The sequence below is a fragment of the Cyrtonyx montezumae genome, unplaced genomic scaffold, assembly GCF_038088225.1.
Source record: "Cyrtonyx montezumae isolate F1298 unplaced genomic scaffold, pur_monq_1.0 scaffold_3, whole genome shotgun sequence".
Taxonomy (NCBI): Eukaryota; Metazoa; Chordata; class Aves; order Galliformes; family Odontophoridae; genus Cyrtonyx; species Cyrtonyx montezumae.
In genome coordinates, this window is record NW_027072034.1 from 26,183,634 (window position 1) to 26,206,055 (window position 22,422).

A 22,422-nucleotide genomic window follows, 5' to 3' on the forward strand; every position below is an offset into this window, starting at 1 on the left:
GTTTTTGTCTCGGTTTTCGCTAGTTGAGAATTAACCTCAAAACAAAGGAAAAGCTACTGTTTTCTTTAGGGTAGCTCTCGCTGGGTGCTTGCAGGGGAATGAAGACTGAATCCTATCTCAAAGAGGTGTCAGAATGTCCAGCCAGGCATATTAGCTAGAGTTTGGTCAGAATACTAAAATAGCATTTTAATGTAAATCTATTTGGCCGTGCAAAGACATTTATTCTTCCCAAATGGGCTGTATTTCAGGGTGCAATCTATATTGTCCTTTAATGTGTTCTTCCTCAGACAGTTATTGCCCTTTAATTGTAACAGAATGACAAAGTGAAAACATAAAAGCTTTGTGAATTTTTTAAAACCAGCTAATGCTAAAGTTTCAGAACAACTGTTTCCATTTTAAAAGCCACCAGACTATTACAAAAATGTATCCAAAACAAAGCAGTGCTAGCCAGTATAACCCTTTAAATCAGTCAGAGGTTGAATACATATATTTTTTAATTTAAGCCAGAGGCCATTTATGTATGTGGGTCACTTGAAAAAAAATTGAAAATAACATTTAAGGAAAGCTGTATATCGCATTTTGGCAATGTCAAAGTCAATGAACATCATTAGCTCAGCAAGCTTGGCTAATGAGGTTGCAAGCAGAGTAAGCACATTAGAGAAACCTTCTGCAGGACCATTCTGCAGTCCCTCCCTAAATCCCAAGTCTTCTTCACTGACCAAAAAATTCACAATTTCAGCAAACAATTCTGAGCAGGTGAAATTTCATTTTAAGCAGCACATTATTTTTTCACACTGATGGTGCTGGCATAACCCTCATTTTATACAGAAGGAGAGATGAAGTGAGAAGAGGATGGGCTTGCTTGGCCAAACTATCTCAGAAGCGTGATGGTGGTCTGAAGGCAAGTGGTAGCACACTGCCCCTTTCCTTCAGGCTGTGCAGCTTCTTGCAGGCTCCCAAGGCGTTTCACCAGTGCAAATTCAGTGTACTGCAGCCCCATGCCCTGTGACTAAGGGCCAAGTTTGTCAGAAAGGGTACAGGACAATTCCCATTCACCATAACAAAACATTTCTGACATAACGCATATGCCTGTACTGCTCTACCACATCTCCTTCCCATAGAAGAAATGCTGCAGCTGAGAGTGGTACTGAAGTAATTACACAATAACCCAAACACTGGCAGATCCACCTCCTACCATCAAGGAAGTCCCCATTCATCTTGAGCAATCCACCCAGCAGGAAATTATAATTCATTCCTAAAGCACACAAAGACATAAAAGGACTTTTTGATGCAAACATTAGAATTTCAAATCTACATACCCTTGTTACACTTAACTTTGCCCTTTGCACAGGTATTTATGTTGTTGGGCACGGTGTATCTTCACGCATTTGATTAAGGATTTCCTTAGAGACTTAGGATATGTTGGCTAAATGGTTGAATAATTTAGGATAATCTAACATTAATATATCCATGATCTCAAGGACAGTTGACCTTCTGCTGAAAAGAAATCAGGTAGCGATTGGAAAATAAATCTATTAGTTTCCCAGGAACCAAAAATTGATGATGGCAAAGAAGAGAAAAGCAAGGACATTCTGTTACATCACTCATTCCCTCATGCAATACTATTCAGTATCATCTTTCTAAGTACTATGAGTCACAGAATTAACTCTTTGAATTCTAATACTCGTATATTAAGGATTATGCTGAACTGCTGTTGTTGCAAGAAATCGATTAGATTGAGATTGTTTTGGGACTAGAATACCATTAAATATGAAAAAGAGTCTCAGAAACTTATCATTTCTACTTCAAAAAAAGAAAAGGGGGGGAATGAGAAAAGTTGCATCTTCTATATGCTTAGACCCAGGGAAGAAGTGAGTAGAAAAGTTCTTGTACTATATCTATCATGAATACATCTAAGTGCTACAAAAATTATGGCTTGAAGAATTCATGTACAACCACATATTTCCCTAAAGATACACAGGGTTCAGAGGAAGCTTCTTTATCCTGTGTTATAACTCCTCTGCTTTGTTACTCAAAGGCTCCCAAAATAACTAACACCTTAATCTAAACAGAAATTTTCCTATTTAATACAGCTCTACAAACCATCTTAAAAACAAAACAAAACCAACAAAATAAAAACCATATAATGGTTTCAAATAATGGCGAGATGATAAGGGTATATGATTATGCAGAAAACTTAAGGGCTGACATGCTGCTTGACTAGCCTGCAGACACAGACACAGACAGAGCTGAACCAATGCTGAACTCAGTAAACTGGCATCTCAGGCTGTTTGATGCCCCTTACTCAGGGGAATACAAGATTCAAGCATACCTCAAATTGATTTTTGCTAGCATATAAATAATATAATATATATTATTTAATATATATGTAATATATTAACATATAATATAAGCTAGCATATAAAATGCACTGATGTGTTTGCTTCAAAGCAATCCTCCTCACCTCCAAAGACTCAAAACATCAACAACAAAACCTACAAAACTCCCAAACAAACAGTAAGGAAAGAGAAGAAAGAGGAGCAACGTTTGTTTTACTGAGTCAGTGGGAGGGAGATGGGTTGCACTCCTCACTTGGGCCTGAGAACATACATCTGGTGATTTACAGGTATGGTAAAAGGAATTTACACAAATGATTTATGGGTCGATCTGCATACGTGATAAAGATGCATTGTATTACTTTAAAAAATGACAGTAAACAACCTGACTACCAGTTCATGTGTCTGACAAGGCAGTATCAGGTCATAAGCTTTTGAACACAAACTATTAAAATGTTATCTAGCTCTAGTGTCTCTGTAGTGTCCTAGCAGAGCCAAGTTTCCTGCACCTCTTCATGTTTCTGAGACCAGCATCACTAACTGCATTGTTTTCTCCCACAAAGGACAAAGAAAGCTCAGAGAACTTTAGCTTAAGGATGGCTGGATTATCATGGCTTTTTTGTTCAACCTATTGAAATGTATAGGTATCTTGCTTCAGCTGAGTTAGCATGCTAGCAATACGTGATAAATCCATCATTTGTCTATGTCAGATTGAGCAAGGAAAGTAATATCCTAAGCAGTCCAGTATCATTGCAAGGCCAGTGTGACTTTTGAGGCATTAGACTGAAGGCCTTTCAGGAAGTGCAATGTCTATTATGCCTTATTTCTGTAATGAAATAATTATACAAAATTAATGAAAATGAGTCGAACTTTAATCCTGTGGATAAATCCATGACATGGATAAGACAGAACTGACAGTGTGACAGAAAGCTCCATTTGTGCCCACAGTTTTCAAGCAATAGCTATAACAACGTCATTCGCTCCATTACAGTTGGTCCATTGTGGATTTTCTAAAAAGTAGAACTCAATAATGTATTTTACCACCAAAACCAACTATTTGAGAATGGTCATTTTTATGCTGCATGTTCTCTGTGGAGCTTCAGACAACAATCTCTCAGCATCTAGTCTTCCTCCAGTAAATCTCACTGGATTTCAGTGGGAACTTAAGGTAAATGCTATGTAAGTGGGATCAGGTTCTTATATACCCCCCGACTAAACAGAGTTAAAACAACAAGTGGTGTTTTCTATCTCCCACAACTCTTCTTTAGTAAAATATGTTATTTCTATACATATTAAATACCGTGAATTCTTACTTCATTTCTGTGATACACAAACTGTATTCTACATAATGACACAGCGTGTTCCATTATATCTATAACTAGAACGTGATTATTTATTTATATTAAAAACATTTCCACTCCCATTTTTTAAGTATTTACTTAGAGCACTGGTAAAATTACCAATATTTTAAACTAAGAAATTAAGAAATATATAATGTGGCAGACTTTACATGAAATGGTTATCAGCCTCTCTGAATGATCCTATTTCAAGGAGACGGGAGAAATAAGACATACCAGTAGGTGACTTCAGTGTAAATGCAGATCAGCCAATGCATAGAATCACAGGATGGCTTAGGTTGGCAAGGACCTCAAAAACCAACCAGCTCCAACCTCCCTGCCACAAGCAGGGTTGCCTCTCTCCTGATTATATTGCCCAGGTCTCCATTCAACCTGGCCCTGAACACCTCCAGGGATGGGGCACCCACAGTTTCTCTTGGCCACCTGTTCCAGTGGCTTACCATCCTCTGAGTAAAGAATTTCTTCCTAACATCTAAACTAGATCTCCCCTCTTCTAGTTTAAAACTATTCCACCTTCAACTATCACTATCAGACCATGTAAAGTCTCCCTCCAGCTTTGTAAGTTCTTCTCAAGTACTGAAAGGCTGCAAAGAGATGTCCTGGAAGCCTCCTCCAATCTAAACAAGCCCAGCTCACTCAACCTCCTCATAAGAGAAATGCTCCAGCCCTCTGATCATCTTTCTGGCTCTCCTCTGGACTTGCTCCAACAGCTCCACATCATTCTTGTGCAGGCCCAGGAGCATAGGCTTTTTCCAGCTCATTGCTCCAGATTTCAGAAGTCCTCATAGGACTAAATTAAATCTGCAGGCCACACGGTATTACAGTGACAAAACCTAAACTACTGCAAAATGTTGTAGTACTACTGAAGTCTCAACTCATGCTGTCTCCTTATCTACACTGTTAACATAGTAAAGTTATCTGCAATCACAAGAGTTAATTTGAATCACAAAATTTAGTGTTACTCCAGATTAGCTTTAAGGCTTAAATCCTTGATCAGTTTGAAACTCCTCCAAAATTGAAACTGTCGGACAAGAGGTCTGTGACATGCACATTCTTTTAACAAATCTAAGACAACATAACAGGAGGAAACTCAAGATCATGCTGCATCTTTGTTTTGCCCAAGAACACTCCTAGCTACTGGATGGACACAGTAGGTAATTATGCAGATATGACCCTACTTTGGGGGGAAATATTACTGACAAAACTGGCAGTCAACATGACCAAAACGTGTTTCCTCAGAGAACACCCAGATCACTTGGAACAAAGGCCAAGAATCTTTTCTAGGATACCTCAGCTCACAATGGCTGGGCCACCTTATTCTACATCTGCCATAAAAGACACCCAAGGGAAAGGCCAATAGCATGGCATACTACCAGAACTGCAGTGAGGAAACACATCACAATTTATCTGCACACAACCTTTCAGTGTGAATAGGGGACATGAAATTGTGCGCAAAAGGAGAAGCTCTTTGCAGGCATAGAAGTACAACCTCATTTGATTTGCACAAATCGAGGAAAAAAGAGACAGAGGCCCAACTAAAATCAGCAATAATATCAAAACGTTCTGTCAAAACAATATTTTCAGGAAAAAAAATACAAACCCACTCAGAGTCTTCTTGGTTTGCTTAGCAAATGAGACAATATATAAAAGAATGAACAACAATATTTTAAGGGATTAACAACGGTTATTTTGAACTTACATATGACGTAATAATCTTTGTTCTTCTGAAATTCCAGGCCCCAAAGATTAGGGCTGAATTCTTGAAATTTAATGGTAAACTTAACATCTTGATCTGGCTTGGCACAGTTGAGTAGAGGCGTATTGTCCTTTCTAATAGCACAGCTATCTGCTTGGTCTTTATCAACCATGTAGACTTTATAATATTCATATTGGCCAACAGTTTTAGAGTCCACCTTTGGGCATATAATATCCAGTTTGTCTCCTATCTGTGGATATAGTACCAATCCTTGTCCAGGAAGGAATCTAAAAAGAGAAGAAAAAAAAAAAGGAAAGAAAAAAGGGAAAATGTGAAACATTTGACAAAATCTCATTCAGAAATGTAGCAATTAAAATGGACAGAAAGGAACAAATACACAGTTTCCAAAACCAAAATGACAGAGTGAACAAACCAGATCTTAATAGTCTGGGCCTGACTCAATCTAATATCAACAAGATGTTTAGATCTTGAAAATTACATATGGATTGAGTTTTATAGCCAGAGTTCCCTGTTTTGGGAACTTTAGAAGGTTCTGCATCTCTGGCAGGCACCACAGTTTCTTCCACATTTGGCCATTCGCAGCAGCCATTGCAATATATGAGAGGCTACAATCCTGTCTTTCCACGTTGGTAACATTTCTACTATTCTTGCACACATTTTGCTAATTTTGGATATGGGAGAATGACAAGAATGATTGCTCATTTGGAGCAGCCATGTGGGAAAGGAAGCAACTTAGACTTTTAGACTTAACATATTGAAACGTTGATTAATGTTACTGGTATAGCACAAAAGTACATCAGTCACTCATCAGGATGATTCGTACAGATCTAGGATGGACTGGAGATCTATTCGAGCCAAGGACAGCACATGCTTCCAATAAAACACTCTTTCAAGATAGTGTGATTGCTACACTACAGTGATTTCTTTGTAAACTCATCATCATTTTTATCTTTTTTTTTTTTCTTGTGCTATAAATGAAACACGGGTGTGCTTTTGCCTTTGTATACACGAAGACTTCTCACACAGACTGGCAGAAAGCTTAAGTGTTTGGAGTCAAACTTGATATTTTATCTTCCCCATCAGTATAAGTTCCCAGGTAAATGTCACTACTTCTTTACTAATGAAAAATATAAATAATTGCTTATAGTACTGTTTTATCCACAAAATGAGAAGCCTCTGTCTTACAAGGACAAAAGCCACAGCAGGTTTGTTTGTTCATTTCTTTTCTCCTTAAGATATATTTGCTCCAATTAAGGCCAAGAATCACAGTTTTAGAACTACAGCCAATGATACAATGTCCTCTAATGCAGACCTAAAAGTCTGACTTTCTTTCCTTTTTCTCCTGTCTGCCAGTCTTTTCCAAAGAGCTTCCTTAATGGAGAATCAGCCTGAAAAACTCTGAAACAATTGCTGCCTAATGAACACCCTTCTGCAAGAGCTAGCGCTAAACAGCACACATAGTAAATCTAGCTTATTCACAGGCAGCCTTCCTGGAAACTTGCTAGAATATTAAGGCTCAGGAACAAAACTGTAGGCGTAGATTACTCCCAGTCTCCTGCTTTGCTAAAGGAGCCCACCAGCAAGGAGCAGTACTGGAAGAGAACATACAAAATGAGGAAAAAAAGGAGGATGCAATGCCCCAAATTTCAAACACATCATTTGCAACTGCTTGCTCCCATACAATGAGAGTTTATGATCTGCGCTAATTGAGTGGGATTATTTTCACTCACAAAGCCTGTGTAAGAATTATATTTGTTGTGAAGCAGCAAGTAGCAGGACAAAGACATGTAATTACAGATTTAGGGGAAAAGAACAATGAAATGTTGTGGCAAGAAGAGAGACTGTTGATGCATAAATCACTGCGCTCCTTTGTGTCTCGCAGTGTAATTTCTAGACTATAGAAACTAGTCTTGGCCACGGCTGTGCAAATAGAAGTACACTGGAGACAGGACAAAGCTGCACTGCCTCCTTCAGTTCCCAGACACAACATAGGAATGCAGTGACTACCATGTTCCTAAAGCTGAAATGGCATCAGAAGTGCAAAGGTGGAAATATATCCTCCTGGGAGTCGCCAGCCTTGTGAGGAGCCACCAGGGGAGTGGCTGGCTCTGCAAGGGCACATCTGAAATGAAGAAAGAAATGCTGCAGCCGGCAATGTTTCCAAAAGAGTATCACGGATTCAGATTCAGCCCCTCCTTTGGGAACAATTCTGACAAGGCCAAGGCAAAGCAACAGCATTTCTGGGCTAATCCAGGTCACTGAAAACTGACCATTACCACCTTGTCTGACCACAGCCCAAACTTATGCTGCAGGAGATGAACTTACTCCTGTTTCTCCACCTGCATGCCAGGACAAATATGGAAATGTTAAAGCTTTCAAGAGAAGCTCTTTCTTTTTTAATTGACCAATTTAGATTTGCGCGCTTCATAAACGTAAAATTCATAAGATTACAAACATGCACCTGTCTGTCAATATCAACAAAATGACTGGTCTGAAAAACAAAAAAAGCCAAAATCTAACCTTGGATTTCATACATAGGTTCGCATAATCAACTAGCAGCGATGCATGTTCTCCATGAAAATTCTGAGTACAACCAGGACAGGTTCAGGGACAGCAGGCAAGCAATTCTCAGAAACAGCGACCAGACAGAAAGCACGCTCGTGTGCCTTGGTTAAGCAGCCAGGAATTGCCCCATAAAAAGCAAAGGACAAAACCACCCCCAGCAGACAGCTAAAGCACATTTTACAAGAGCTTTAACCCAGGAACTCGTTAGACTTTATGGCAGGGGAATACTCTCGCTATGCGCCTGCAGTCTGTACAGTTTTAGTATTAAACTCGGTAAATCTGCTTCCACTTCAGTTTCTCAACTTTTAGGATCTAACGCTGATAGGATTAGGAAAGAAAAAAAGGCTGAAAATGAAAGGATTAATCTGAGAACTTGATCATATTGAATTTCTTTTTTCATCAGCTAGTAGTTTTGACTGTGACCTTTACAAGAAACATAGTTTTGCTATCCATAGTATAACTAAGTACAACTAATTATCCTTAGTATAACTTAGTAAAACTATAGTTTCACTTTCCTTACTTCCTTACAACAATGAAGCATAAATATGGATGGAGAGAATAAAAAAGCTTCACCTCATATACATCAGTTTGACCATAACTCAGTGATTACTCCTAACTAGAGAGGATTACTACCCCTCTCTTTGTGTAGTACTTGAGCTACTGTATTTTCATAAAGACTTAAATTATTTGCTGAGTAATAAGCATTTCCTGAAACTACTTAATGACAAGGAATGAGATTAAGGCTACTGTTCTTAGATGCTACTTTTGACAACTTTACATCTCAGAAAAAAAATAAAGTGGGGAGGGTCAACGTACATATAGCCTTGGTAAAGGCCAATAAAAACTTCAGTGAAGCTGAATTTGTCCTAAATCTTTATTTGTTCAAATGCTGGTGTAGCCTTAAGCATTCCAGGACAAAAACTCTTATGCTGCAGGACTGCATCTGTAAAAAATAAAGTTAATAAACTGGGTTTACAGCTGAAGTGAGTGTGCACCTTCAGTGACTCAGAAAACGTATTATTTTTTTCCAAACAGAAATATATTAAAGATGGATCAAGAGGTTTCCAGAGTCCTCTGGATGACACTCAGGGAGGCTGCATTATAGCCATGGTTGCTTAGGATACTAACATGGCTCTTTGAGCAGTCAGGAGCAGTGACAGCGTCAGAGACATTGCTTTCCATAAAAAGCTAACTTCCTAACTCTCTGCTTCTCAAATATAAATACAAATTCTCATTACTGGGAAAGTTGCATACCAATGCAGGTCCCTATACCCCAAAAGATACTTCGGAAAAAAAGCTTAGCCAGTTTCCTGACTCATTTGTTCTAGACATTGGCTAAAATGACAAGGGCACTTGAACAATCTTACCCACAATTAATAATAACAGTGTTTTCTGTGAGAAAGCACAAGTACATGATGTACAGTAAAAATGCTGTATGACGAAATTAATCTACTTTCTGTCTGGCACTTGTGGATACAGAGGGCATTTTTGCTGGCAGCCCCAAATTGGTATATTGTGGGTGACATATGACATCTGTGCAACACACACATCTAACTAGTCATGCAGCTTAGTGAATAACAGCAAAATACAAAGTGCTCAAAGCTTTTTAAAAATAAGTTTTTATTAGATCAAAAAATCACACATCACAGGAACCAGGAAGAAAAAAAAAAAGAAGAAGAAGAAGAAGGAGTAGACTCTTCCTCACTCCCATCAATGTTACAGTAATTTTCACCACTACATATTTTTAAGGTCTCACAGTTCCTGGTATTAATGAATCCTAACTGGTCTAAGTCCCAGATAAGTTAGAAACGTAGCACATTCACACGCACTAAATATTAATGGAATTTTCCTCAATGATAACCATTCAAATCTCCCTAATCACGTAATAGTAAATTCTTAATACAATTAGAACTCTATCTGCCAATAGATTTTTGCTGTCAATATTCTACTGTTCCTTACTACATAACCAGTTCTGAAACTGTAAAAGTATCAGCAGATTTTTTTTTTTAAGAAATAAATTTTAGAAAGATTCTGTTAATCAACACTGATGAAAAAAATTGTGTTGGCATACTCTTCATAACTTGTAAAACTACATATATATATACACACGCAAGACACTTATCTTTAAATATATCCTGGTAATTATAAAATAAACACAATTTTAGAGAGCATGTTAGTACTTGTTGAGAGTCTCGTATATTTAACTGGGGAAACAGTGCCAAAATTCTGTGCTTTAATACCCTACCTGAACTAATCAGTGTAGGTGGTTTGTTTTAAATTAATATAACAAAAATAACCCTAGAAATGTGAACAATCAAGATGCTTCTTAAAATACAGCCTGAAACCTTCTGTTGGGGAATCCTACCCATTTAACTTTATGAAGTTTAACTACCAGCCTGACTATAAAGTTATTCATTGAAAAGTTTTATTAAGGAAATTACATGAACACTAATAGCACAGTGTGTTAGACCGTTACTTGTACAAGTGCAAATGGAATACACAATAGCGTGCCACATAATAGTCCTTATTGTTTAAAAAGTACGGTTACCAAACAATTTGTGCATTCACCATCTGGCTTTTGAAAAAAAAATATCTTGAATATCATTTTGTCGACACCAGAATAATCAAGCAAAGCAAAAGTCCTAACAGAGCTTGATGCAAAGCACACAAAAGTTGTAGGAAAGGCTCCTAGTAATTTCAGTGAAGTAGCAGTGCCTAATCACAGCCTGCTGATTGAGCTGAAAATCTGTGTGCTGATTCCTAAAAACTTCGAACTGAAAAAAAAAAATAATCCAAAACACAGACCAAAGTTCTCTATAAAATGAGCCTTTTGCTTACAGAGCTTTCATATTAGTTTCTGTCATATTCAATATTACATGTAAAGATATGCCATGTGAATATAAGGTATACACCCAGCTACAAACTCAAAAAACGCTTTTTCTTTTTCTAGATTCAGTGATTGAATAGGACTGATCTCATGCCAGTTTAAATGGATTAAGCAAACAAGAATTCAATGAAAACAGGATCAGTAACTGCTATGGAACAGACAGAAAAACAGGCTTCATCAAAAAAGATTAATGTGGAGTCTTTGTCTCAAAATGAATAAGGAACTTGGTTAAAAAGAAAAGCACCACTCTTACATGAACTCTGCAAAAAATAAAAAATAAAAAAAAAAAAACATGTTTTAACACAGTAAAATGATAGAACTGGCTTTTCAGAGACTAACAAATGAGACTTTGAAAACACAAAAGGAGACACAGCATCTAATATTATTAACATTCTTTTAAGTGAGTTTTCGAAGCTGCTTTTCTTTGCAAGTGCAGTATTATTAAATTATTTTAATACTACAAAAAGGCTTTTACAGAATATGTTAAATAGTTTTTTTTTTTTAATTTTAATAAAATTCAAGAAGTTTAATCTGCTAACCTCTATTTATGTGTAACATTTTTCCAGGCAGTTAATGAAACTATTAATGTAACCAACGGTTACCTGTATGAATAGGAATTGCAGAATGGAAACTAAATGTAATTCAAATAAATAAATAAATATCCTCGCATCCCTTAGAATCTTTAATGTTAAGCGCCGCGTTACTCAAAGCCAAACTATGAAATACAGTAGCACAGCTTTCCTAAGCTACAGCTCTTGTGTTTCTCATTTCCATTGGAATGGGAGAGTCTCTACAGGGGGGCTCAGCCGCTTCTGTAGTTAACACCTGCAGAAAGGACATAGATACACTGAAACACTTTGCTGAAACTGTAACTCAGCTCCACTCTGGGTTTTTTCGGCCACCTCTTTGTCCTTCCCCCTCTCACCACCCCCACCCCTACCCTAAAGCCCATCTTCTTTCCGGCCCACTGGGAGAAAGGCTTGTAGTCCCCTGGAAAGAGCTAACGGTTTATTATGTTTTAACCACCACCTTGGAAATGATAAAAAAGTGCCACCATTTTGTGTCTTAAGTAGCCACACAAATGGATGCCACTCTCTGTGCCTTTTCCTGAACCCTGATTGAAGTCAGTTGCAAAACGTTCACTGACTTCACTAGGGTACGGTCATGAAACACACTTAGAAATGAATGCTTAGCTACCTGTACAAAAATGATTATTTAACGTATTTTCTCAAAATTCCGAGCAGACAGAGAACAAAGAGCACATATGAAATGTTATCTGTTTCATTTAGCAATTCATTGTGCCACCCTTTGTAAAAATACCACAAGAAATCATTCAAAATACAACAAATTATTTTTTATAGACGGAACTTGCTGAGAGTGCATAAACTTTCCTCCAAACAAGATTATTTTTTTTCTTTTTGCATAGATCTGCAAAATTTGACAGTCAAATTGTACCATCATATCGCAGTCCTTAAGGCACAGAGCTTGCAGTTGTACAGTGGGACACCCACGGACAGGATGACTCTTCCAGCACATTGGGAAATGCCTTATTGAAATATGTGTCATGAGTTTCCTTCATCAAACAACTCCTGTGACTACTGCTGCTGCATATATATATATATATGCTCACATCTACTTTCCACTCAGTTTAAGAGAGTCACGTCTGAAGCAGCCTTGCACTTTAGGGAGCCCAATACCTGCAGCTGTGACATGTCTGGTGATAACCACACCTACTCCTTTATTTCTCTGTGTTGATGGAAGGTCACCTGCAACCTGGCACAAGAGACTCTCCCATGAGAGCCTTGCTGTGTAGCAGAGTTCCTGTTGTTCCTGCTGCCCAGAGGTGGGCTAGCTTTGCTGGAAAGCTGCCCTTTCCCTTGCTGCTTGGTTGATAAAACAAAGCAAAAAAATAAATAAAAACTAAAATAAACCACCTAGTTGTATAAATAAAATCTTCAGATCATCTTGTGCTTTACTTCTCACCCCTCAACATAAATCCAGGGTGTGAAATTAATGCAGTTTTCCTCCTGTAAAAGGAAAGCACATTCTCCTCTGCCTTATAAACTTCTCTGAGAGCAAACATCTATTTTTTTTGTTTGTTTGTTTGTTTCTGTTGGTTTTTGTTTTGTTTTTTTCCCTCTACAACAGTCAGCCTGTATCAACGGGAAGTAAGAGCTGGGCTTTTTGCACAAGGCAGCGGATACTTACTGCACAGATAAGGCTTGAAACACTGAAAATATATACAGTTTGATATTTTACCAATGATGGCAAAGGATTGTTTTATTAGGTTTTATATTTTGCTTTTCTACATGATCTCCACATAAAGCACTACTATCACCAATTAACTTTTTGGATTATGTGCATAAAGCAGTTACTGCTTTGCTAGAAGCACATATAGCACTACAGACTTGTGATCTACTTACTAAATCAGTGCTGGTTATCACCAAAGAACCCTAATGTGCTTCAGAACAGTGTGCTAATTAAGAAAAAAAAAAAAAAAAGATGGATAAGACCAACATTTAAGTGTATTATAATATGATGTCATCAGCATTTACAAAAATATGAACCATCAACACAGCGCTGGACTTATTTAACTTCAACAAAGAGGGAATTACACCTCAAATTCTTTCCTGCTATCTCTCACACACCAGCATGCAGACACACAAACACACTCTCTCTTATATTGCAGTTCAGCAGAAACATGCTTTCTATGTAGAGTTTAAAAACTGCAAGTGGCTGCACTGGAGAGCAGAAGCCAATCTGTATAAATGGCTTATTCTGAGGAATTTCTGAAAGAGAAAACACTCAGTAGGTGCACTGTAATTAGTTGCTCTTTCTAGTTACCTCTTGACAAATGATGCATGTGGGTCTGGATGAGAGCCCAACTCTTGACCCATGCCACCAATACACACTTTAGTACTTCAAGCAGAAACCCCTAGCCTCAGCACTCTTTTCATTTTGTTTTTCCAGAAAGGCAGCATTGGTAATGCACAAAATGAGAACTCGACATGATTAGCAATGTTGGAATTCTTTCAGAAATGCTTCATATAGCTATGCCCTAAATATATCCGAGGGCAGCCTTCCGCCTTCAATTCCTTCCAAATTTGTAGCGTGTTTCAGGATTAGGTTAAAGGACAGAACATGGACACATACCCTCCAAACACTGTTCCCACAATGCTTAAATACACACTTTTGATATATTTGCAAGCCTTTCAAACGGAAAATATTCACATGATCATTATTTTAGATACAGAAGATTATGAACTCATTGAGAAATACAACTTTTATAAAAAAAAACACCCTTTAAAAAAATAACATTTTTTGGATAGCACTTTACTGCCCCCTTTTGCACTTTAACATTAGAACAGGTTTCAACATATGCATACTTTTATGAAACACTGTCAAGAAATAGGTTAAGACGACAGAGCACACTGTTTATATGGTATGAGATTATCAGACGCGGCTCTGGGGACACCTTCTACTTACCTGAACTGTAAACAAATGAAACGTTTAAGCTTTCATTGCCCCTAATTTTCCATGGAAGAGATCGGTAAGGGGCGGCTTAAACGACCATTTTTCATTTTAATCTGCATGTACACAGGCAAAGGAGAAAGAAAGCTATACTGCTCATTAACACTAGTTGTCTTCCTGTCACAGTTTTCTAAAGCACAGATCATCTGCAACTTGAATTTGGTTTTATTCAGCAAGAAGAAAAGAATGACAAAGGGCTTTCTAGTACGAGGCCATTCATGTGTTAGCAATCTCTTAACTGAAAGGATGGGTGTATCCCTCAGAAGAAAACTTCACAAACTGGCAGGCAAGGTTATTTTCATGAAAGGTGAAGACAAGAAGCCTAGACATTCAAATACCCTGCAAGCCTACAGGCATAAACCCGTTCTGCAACTCCACACTGCAATTACAGTCAGTACAGAATTCATGTGTGTCTGTGTGTGTCCATATATATCTACAAAAGGTAATAAATCTATAGTCTAGTGGCCAGTTATTTACAAAATACTAATTCATTATGACAGAGCCAGAGGGGGACTCGTCCTGCCCTCACCCTCAGCTTCCATTTGACAAAGTCCATGTGCTGCTGCGTACGCTTATATTTAAACTTAATCCATTTTCCTCTGTCATCCTACAATTACAATACAAGTCACAATAATATTAAATTTCACTGCCTACAGCATTGCACAATTGAACCATTACTGTAATGAAAACTGACTCCCTTTGATATTAACACTGGTGTTTTCTCTCATTTGCTAGCCATGAAATACAGGAAGAGACCAATGTTGTTTTAATTAAAGAATTGTTGTTCAAAATACGCTACTGGGAATATTAAAGTAGTTCTTTATTCTCGCAGCAAAGATAATCTGGTATTTATATGGTTTGGGTTTTTGAAAGAATAAAACAGTCTGTGCCATGGATTCAGTGTAACACAAAACCACTGCTCTACTTGGGCTCACAGAGGCAGGGCGTGCCAAACCTAAGAAACATGGCGCTGTGTTGAAAAGATGCAGAGCAGTAGTTAGCATGGAACACAAAGTCAAACTAAACCATGTGTGCTTCTTACAGAAGTCACTGAAGTCTTTGCTGTTAGAAAGCTAACAGAGACCAGCTGGCATTTGCCAAAAAAAAAAACCCACTTTTCAAAAAGGGCGCTGTAAATCACGGGCTATGGATGGGAGAAAGAAACAATGAAAACAGATTGTTCTGTTGCTGTGCTGTTCCACACTCTTCTCCATCATTACTATTACAGAAACAAATCTTATGTCAGCCACAACACAGGAATACAAACCAAGGTTTTTGGTCTTCCTCCTCTTGACTACAATTTGTTCACACCTGTACAGTCTTGTTCCAAGACATGCTTCAAGCAAAGTCTATAAAAGAGGGCAGGGACTGTCTTCTTTCTTGATGAGACATTAATTATCAGTGATGATATCTCAAATTCAAAGAAAAAAAATTCAGCTGCTTTGCAGTTGTTAGAAAAGATATTACTGCATACAATTTGCCTGCATAAGGAAACAGTGGAAGCGGAACAAGTTGTTAACTTGCTACATTCAAGAAAAACTATGCCAAATCAACTACACCACCATAAGACAAAACAAATGCATTTTGGCAAACCTTTGTTACACAAAGATTTTCAGAATTCAGCTACAATCCTCTTTAACTCCCATACTGCATCCCTTTCCTATTAAAAAAAAAATACAGGTTTAGATGGGAAAAAATGACCTTGAGCAAAAAAACCACAACAAATGAGACACCTGTATCTCACATTAAACCCAAGATCAAGACAAGTGTAGGGATCCTATGTTAAATAACAACTTTTGACTGACTTGCAGAAGCAGAATGAAGAATGTTTGCTGCTACTTCCAAGACAGCAGTAATATCTGAACTACCAAAAATCAACTTTTGGCCTGCTACAGTGCTGAGCCTCTCAAATTAAGATAAACTGACCAGAGGTGTACTCATCGCTAGACTGGACATCCCCATCCAGCTGGAAAAGGGGGTTCACCACGCAGCTGGGGATTGCAGGAGCATCAGCCACTCTATTTGGATCTGCTCACTGCACTGTGTTTGACGAGGTTTTGTCTCAGCCCCTAGCACAGGGAGGTTCAGCATAGCCATTTAGTAACCAACTGGATTATCTTTCAAGGGGTAACCTGTGCTGCTCTGGGGACCAAACAGTTGTCTGTAGAAATGCACTGGCATCACAATGAATTGCAAGCAAAAAGGATATAAAACTTGGAACTGGCAGAGCTACTGGTGCAGAGACAGACCTGCTCAAGCTGTGTCAGCCAGCAAGAAGGATCACCACCAGCACGGCTGCCCTGACAGCTGGCAAGCTACATGGAAATTAAGAGTCATTCCAAGTGCAGACAGAGCTGTAACTTCTGACATCACTTTCTGATAGAAAGAAATGTAATGAAGCTTCAGAGAGATGTGTATTTGTTCAACCCCAAAAAACCTTTTCACACTGGCTTTGGTTCAAGACAGCTCATGCCTGAATTTGTCCCGCTTCAGCAAAAATATTCAGCATTCAGCACATGCTCAACATGAGCTCTTCTGAATGAGGACAATTTTCTGAGTCAACCTCAGGAGCACAGCTCAATCTCGTTCACCTTGCTGTCACACACTGAGATTACAAAGAGCAATAAATTTGTAAGATGTGGCTTTTGTTTCTTTCCAAAAACTGTGTGAACGCTGTCTGACAAAAAGAAAGAATCAGTGATTACCACCAAAAATCACATATTTTAGTGTATTTATTGTGCAGACCAGGAGTTTTGTCTGCCAGCTAATCCATACAGCTTGGAAACACCTTAGTAAAAAAAAAAAAAAAAAAAAGAAAAAGAAAAAAACTAAAGGCCAAGTGTTGTGCAGTGATTAAACTAGACTGCTCCCGAACTAAACTGGAATTAATTAAACATGACAAAAGCAATGTAAGGTAGACAGTGTATGCCATTAGACCACAAAAGAAGTCAAGATGTGCCTCACTCCAAATCTGCACTTTCATCCCACCAGATATAGAAGCCAACCACTGCTCAGGCGGCAGGTAAGCAGATGGCAACCACCAGCAAAAACGAAAATGCAAAACGATGCACCACTTGAAGAGTAAGATCTGTAGTTATGTGTGCTTTCACCAGCGCTCGCTGCAAAGGTTCCTTAAACAAACTGCTTCAAACTTGCAGAACATCAAAAGCCAGATGGGCCTTCCTGAATGAATCCACAGGCAAGGAGCCAGGATTCCCGTTTGCTGCAGAAATAGGCCTGGACTTGATTTGAGTCTTCTCAGCTCTGACAGCCTGGTGTCTGGCAGATCTCCCAATTCAAAATAAAATAGCTTTCAATTGCAACTATGCTTTAACTAATAATAATAATAAATTTTAAATCCCTCTTACTATCTTTAACATGCACTTCCCTTTATAGAGCATTGTTCACTTTTCCCACCACTGTTTTTGGTGTGAGTACCTAAGCAAATACACTATTCAAACAAAAGCTAACAAAATAGCGAGAAGTAATCTACAATACCACAGATTTTTCAGGCTAACATATCATTCCAATATCTAACCTATCCTCCTGTGCAAGGTAAGCCATATAATTTCTCATTTCTGTTAACGCATAAAACTTGGTTATTCTTTGAAGTGTACACAGCTCCAAATGGTACTAAAGAGAGTTTCAGAAATTCTGTTTTAGCCAATATTTGAGATACTTTAAAAGAACACTATAGGGAAAAAAAAAAAGAAGAAACTAATGTATATGCTCTGCATCAGGAATGATTCACCCAGCAACATAATCCTCTACCAGCCTTTATCTTTTTTGGCTTGGGACCTGTGTTTAATACCAGAAGAAAGCACAGACTATTACATCAAAGTTTAAATCAGCTGCATTATAATTATCATGCTGATACCGCAATAAACAGTGGGTGTTGCCTGGCCAGGATTGCCAAAAAAGATAGAGGTCCTGCCCTTATTTGCTGTATTGGACAATGTATATAATCACATCAAAGGAAAGTTCTCTGCATCAGGACTGGCAGAAAAAAGGAACTTGGATGTTCTCTTCCTCAAGGAAAATGATCAATTTTGTTCACTGTATGGAAATTAAAAATTTTGCCTATAATAATAATAAGTAAAAACAAAACAACAACTATACGGTAGAGCCCTTGAAGGCTACTGTAATACTAAAGTCACTGGAGCTATTTCCATGGAGTTGAACAGGAGCTAGATTGAAGCATTAAACATGCTTATCACCTTTAAAGTTGAAAACACAAAATACTTAAAGACATTCTCAAATGTGGAATTTAAAATTATTGATTGTTATCGTGTATTTAAGACTGCTTGAAGATCTCTGAATATCTGGCTAGCCCCGAACATGCATTTATAACAACAAAAATAACAAAACCATCAACTAATACAGACTGACACTACAGACATTATTATTTTAAGGAATTTCTATGTGTGCTTTACCAGTACAATTTTGAAAGATCTAGCTGTCCTTGAGGGCAGAGGAGCAACAGTAAAACTGTTTCATGTTCTGCCATTTGGTTTTCATAGCTGGCGTTCAGAAACAGACTGAGTGCAAATGTACTTGTTTTCTTACAGCCTCAACGCTTTTTTACCCTTCCAATTAGGGAAACGAAGTGCAAATTGCAAAACCTCCGTATTTTAAGTGCATCTTTGAATTAACGTGCAATAGAATACTGCAAACTAGCTCAGGAAAGCGGAACCTGCAGATGGTTTTGTGTGGGGGGACACAGATCTGGCACCCCCAGCACAGGAGGTCCTCCACAAAGAATTACCTATTCCTTTCTGTGCCTTGCAAAACGGACTGAGTCTTATCTCGCACATTTCTGAAATGTGACATGACAGGCAGGTTGGAAAGCTAAATGTTGGATAATGGTTGGCAAACAAAGGACATCGGTTTTTACATTATTTCTTTAATTACTTTAACCCTTGTTCTAACAGAAAGCATAAGGCCAGAGTAATTCAGCTTCTCCCTTTGTCATTTGCCTGCCATAAATATGCACCAGTCTGCATTTGAAAAGCTGAAGGAGGCCGCAAGCTTGCTGGACATTTATCATGCTCTGTTCCCTGTTAACAAGCAAATACTTTAGTTGAATGGCCCATTAGCAATCATTGTCAAATGCAGAATGCAAGGTGCTTGGATGTGACCAGCCTGTAAATTAGACGAGGGTGCCCCTGTGCTTTGGAGAATTTCAGCAAATGAATTGGATCTTTTGATATAGATTTCTGAAGGTTAAGCTGCAAAAGAGGAAACATATCTGAGTACTTCAGACTTATGCCAATCTGTTCGGCTCCCTATATGCACTTGTTTATTTTTCGTTTGCTAAATCACATCGACATCAGCAGCTTGACAGTTTGGATTCTGGAGTTCCCTTTCCAGGCAGAATTGTGAAGCATTCCATCTTGCTATGGGGTAGGATAAGAATGATAAAATCAAGCATGTAATTAACATCTTTATATTAAAAAAAATATGAAAAGAAAAAACTTTAGAAGTGTCCAAGCCCCTGCCAAACAAACAGCATGAATCCCATTTTGCCGAGCTCATCCGAGGTTCATTCACACTACAGAAAGACACAACTGTTATTGTAGGCTTGGTGCTTTTTTTCCCTTATGTCTAGACTGCCTAACAAATGCAGAGTACTTTCCTTTTCCCTTCAGTAGACAAATGAGCAGGCAATAAAGTAAATATTTCTCTTTCGAATGGTAACCCCGATTTGCAATGTAATGCAGACTTGAAGTTCTGGGCGTTTATGGTTGTTATTTGGGTAGAAAAGCAAGCCTTAACTACTTGGAAGGCGCTTTATGAGAAAAGACAAGAAAAAAAAAATACAAGCAGCTGTACTGGGAGAGGTATTTTACTACCTTTGCAGCTGCAGATCGCTTAAAATAAATGACAAAGCAATGGCTATATTCTGCAGGCTGAACCAAGAGGCTGACAGCAAACTCATCCCAATGACAGGGGATGGGGGGAGAATGATGCTTATCTCGGTTCATTTCTAGATTTCAGGCAGCCTCTCAGGAGTAAACACCACCTAGAGACTAAGCCAATCAATTCAGTTATCTGCAAGCTTTCTTGATAAATAGGAAAGAATGCTGTTATTTGGCTTTAGTTTCTATTTTCCCTACTACTTTTCTATTTTTGCACAACAAATGCCTTCATATCACCTGGCTGAAGCAAGAACAACGCAGCACGTTTTCTGCTGCTCCCAGAGCGTGGGGTTGGGACAAGGCCCAAAACACAGCTGCAATCACAAGGTCTGTGTTTTCTGGGCAGATAACCCCAGCCTCACCTGCCCCTGTCCCGCTGAACGAAGGCAGGCACATGGCTGCTGCCAGGCCAGGCCTCGAGGAGGAAGGCCTTCCCAGCCTCACCACCACATCCTGCGGCTTCGGCTGGCCCCCTCTCCAGATGGAGCAGCAAAATGAAATCTATCTTTACTATATTACACACCACCAGTGAGCAAGAACTGAGCAGCTTTTCTTCACCGCTTTACCCAGCCCAAGCCACAAGTAGGGCTTTCATAGCTCCTAATCCCACTCCCAAGTTCTGTGCTGCTCTCACATAATGCCCCGCAGCCCCGAGCAAGGCCCTTAGTCTCCAGCACCCCTTTCAAAGACGTGTCATTTCTAACATCAAGCTAATCTATATGTTGCCATGGCATCACTCTTTATCTGCCTTTGCATCTTATGAACTGCATGGATTTACCACATTATTTTTATCTGAAAGACAGAAAATGGTGGTTTTATTGCCATACAATCAGATTACTGCTGCTAGTTTCTCTATGCCTTTTTACCATACTTCAATCAAAAGGGATCAGTTTCTTTATACTCTGCCCTTGATTTACATTACATCTGTAAAGACCTAGTCTGGGTTGTAATCCCCTTATTAACTATGACCAGGGTTGATTTGCCTAAAAATAAAAGCAAATTGTGTCAGACCTTTTCACTTTGTTTTTGATTCGGAACTACAAAATGGATTACACTAAAGAAATCTTCAGAGTTCACACGGCCGGTATAGTGCTGAATTTAAAATGAGAATTAAACAAGTTAAACATGGGAGCTGTGTCAACGGTTTACATTTTCCATCATGGGAGAAAGGCTGAGCTGCGTTTGTCTTTGTGTTCCCCAGCTTTAAGGAGACAATGAAGCCACAGGAGTTTTTCCAAGCTCTTCTGACACCGTCCCTTTGCCATCCTCCTTTCCTCTGCTTTCCAGGCAGTTCCCTCCCAAACTCCACTCCCCCACCACTCCCTTCCCCCCTCCACCCCCAGAATTGTGCTCCGCTTGAAAGTTTATAGTTCCACAGCACTGCATATTTTAATCAAAATATTTCAAGCAGTGTAACATTCCTACTTAAGTTTCCACAATGCCCCACAAAGAATGAGCTCATAAGCAAATCCATGTAGATGTATGATAAATGACCTGAAAAACAGGTTCCTTTATGTCAGCAGTCAAGTCAGGGAGACATTAGGCTCATATGAATAACATTTTAATCACTACTTTTTTTTTTTCCTCAGAAGAACACTTTCTTCTCATTTGCAACAAGCAATTTCAAGTACTGCAGGTTGTGCGACAGAAGCAGACCAGATCCTCAAAGAAGCTGCTGTGCAGGCCTGCAAGGCCAGTATCTGTGCCAGCATGTCACCACCATCACTTCAGGCCCTCCACCACCTTCCCACTGTAGAAACCTCAATTTGAGACGATCCTAAGTATCACACCTCAAGCAATGTGATTTCCTTACAATAAATCAGGAAGGAGGAGGGGAAAAAAAAAAAAAAGAGGGAAGGGAAGGAGGTGTTCTTGTGTGGGAAGACAGAACTTTGTGATTCTAGCTTGACTTTTTAGTCACTGACTTTCTAGAGGCAATTACTTCATTAAACAAAGTGAAACAATACCGCACAGCTTACAGATAACATACTTTACAATAATTGCTATAAGTCATATAGCAATTACACTGCACATATGAAAGGCTGGAGAAAATAAACAAGTGAAAAAAATCCAGCTGCCAGATCATTCTGAATTCATTTTGCTAATCACT

The 22,422-nt window shown here is 38.6% G+C and overlaps 1 protein-coding gene across 1 annotated transcript in view; it reads right to left on the minus strand.

Annotated features, from left to right (window-relative positions):
* EFNB2 (ephrin B2) overlaps positions 1-22,422 on the minus strand; it is a 43,048-nt gene that overhangs the window by 15,825 nt on the left and 4,801 nt on the right. Inside the window, exon 2 of the mRNA XM_065740967.1 lies at positions 5,394-5,677. Coding sequence (XP_065597039.1) covers positions 5,394-5,677 — 284 coding nt within the window. The remainder of the gene's footprint in view (positions 1-5,393; positions 5,678-22,422) is intronic.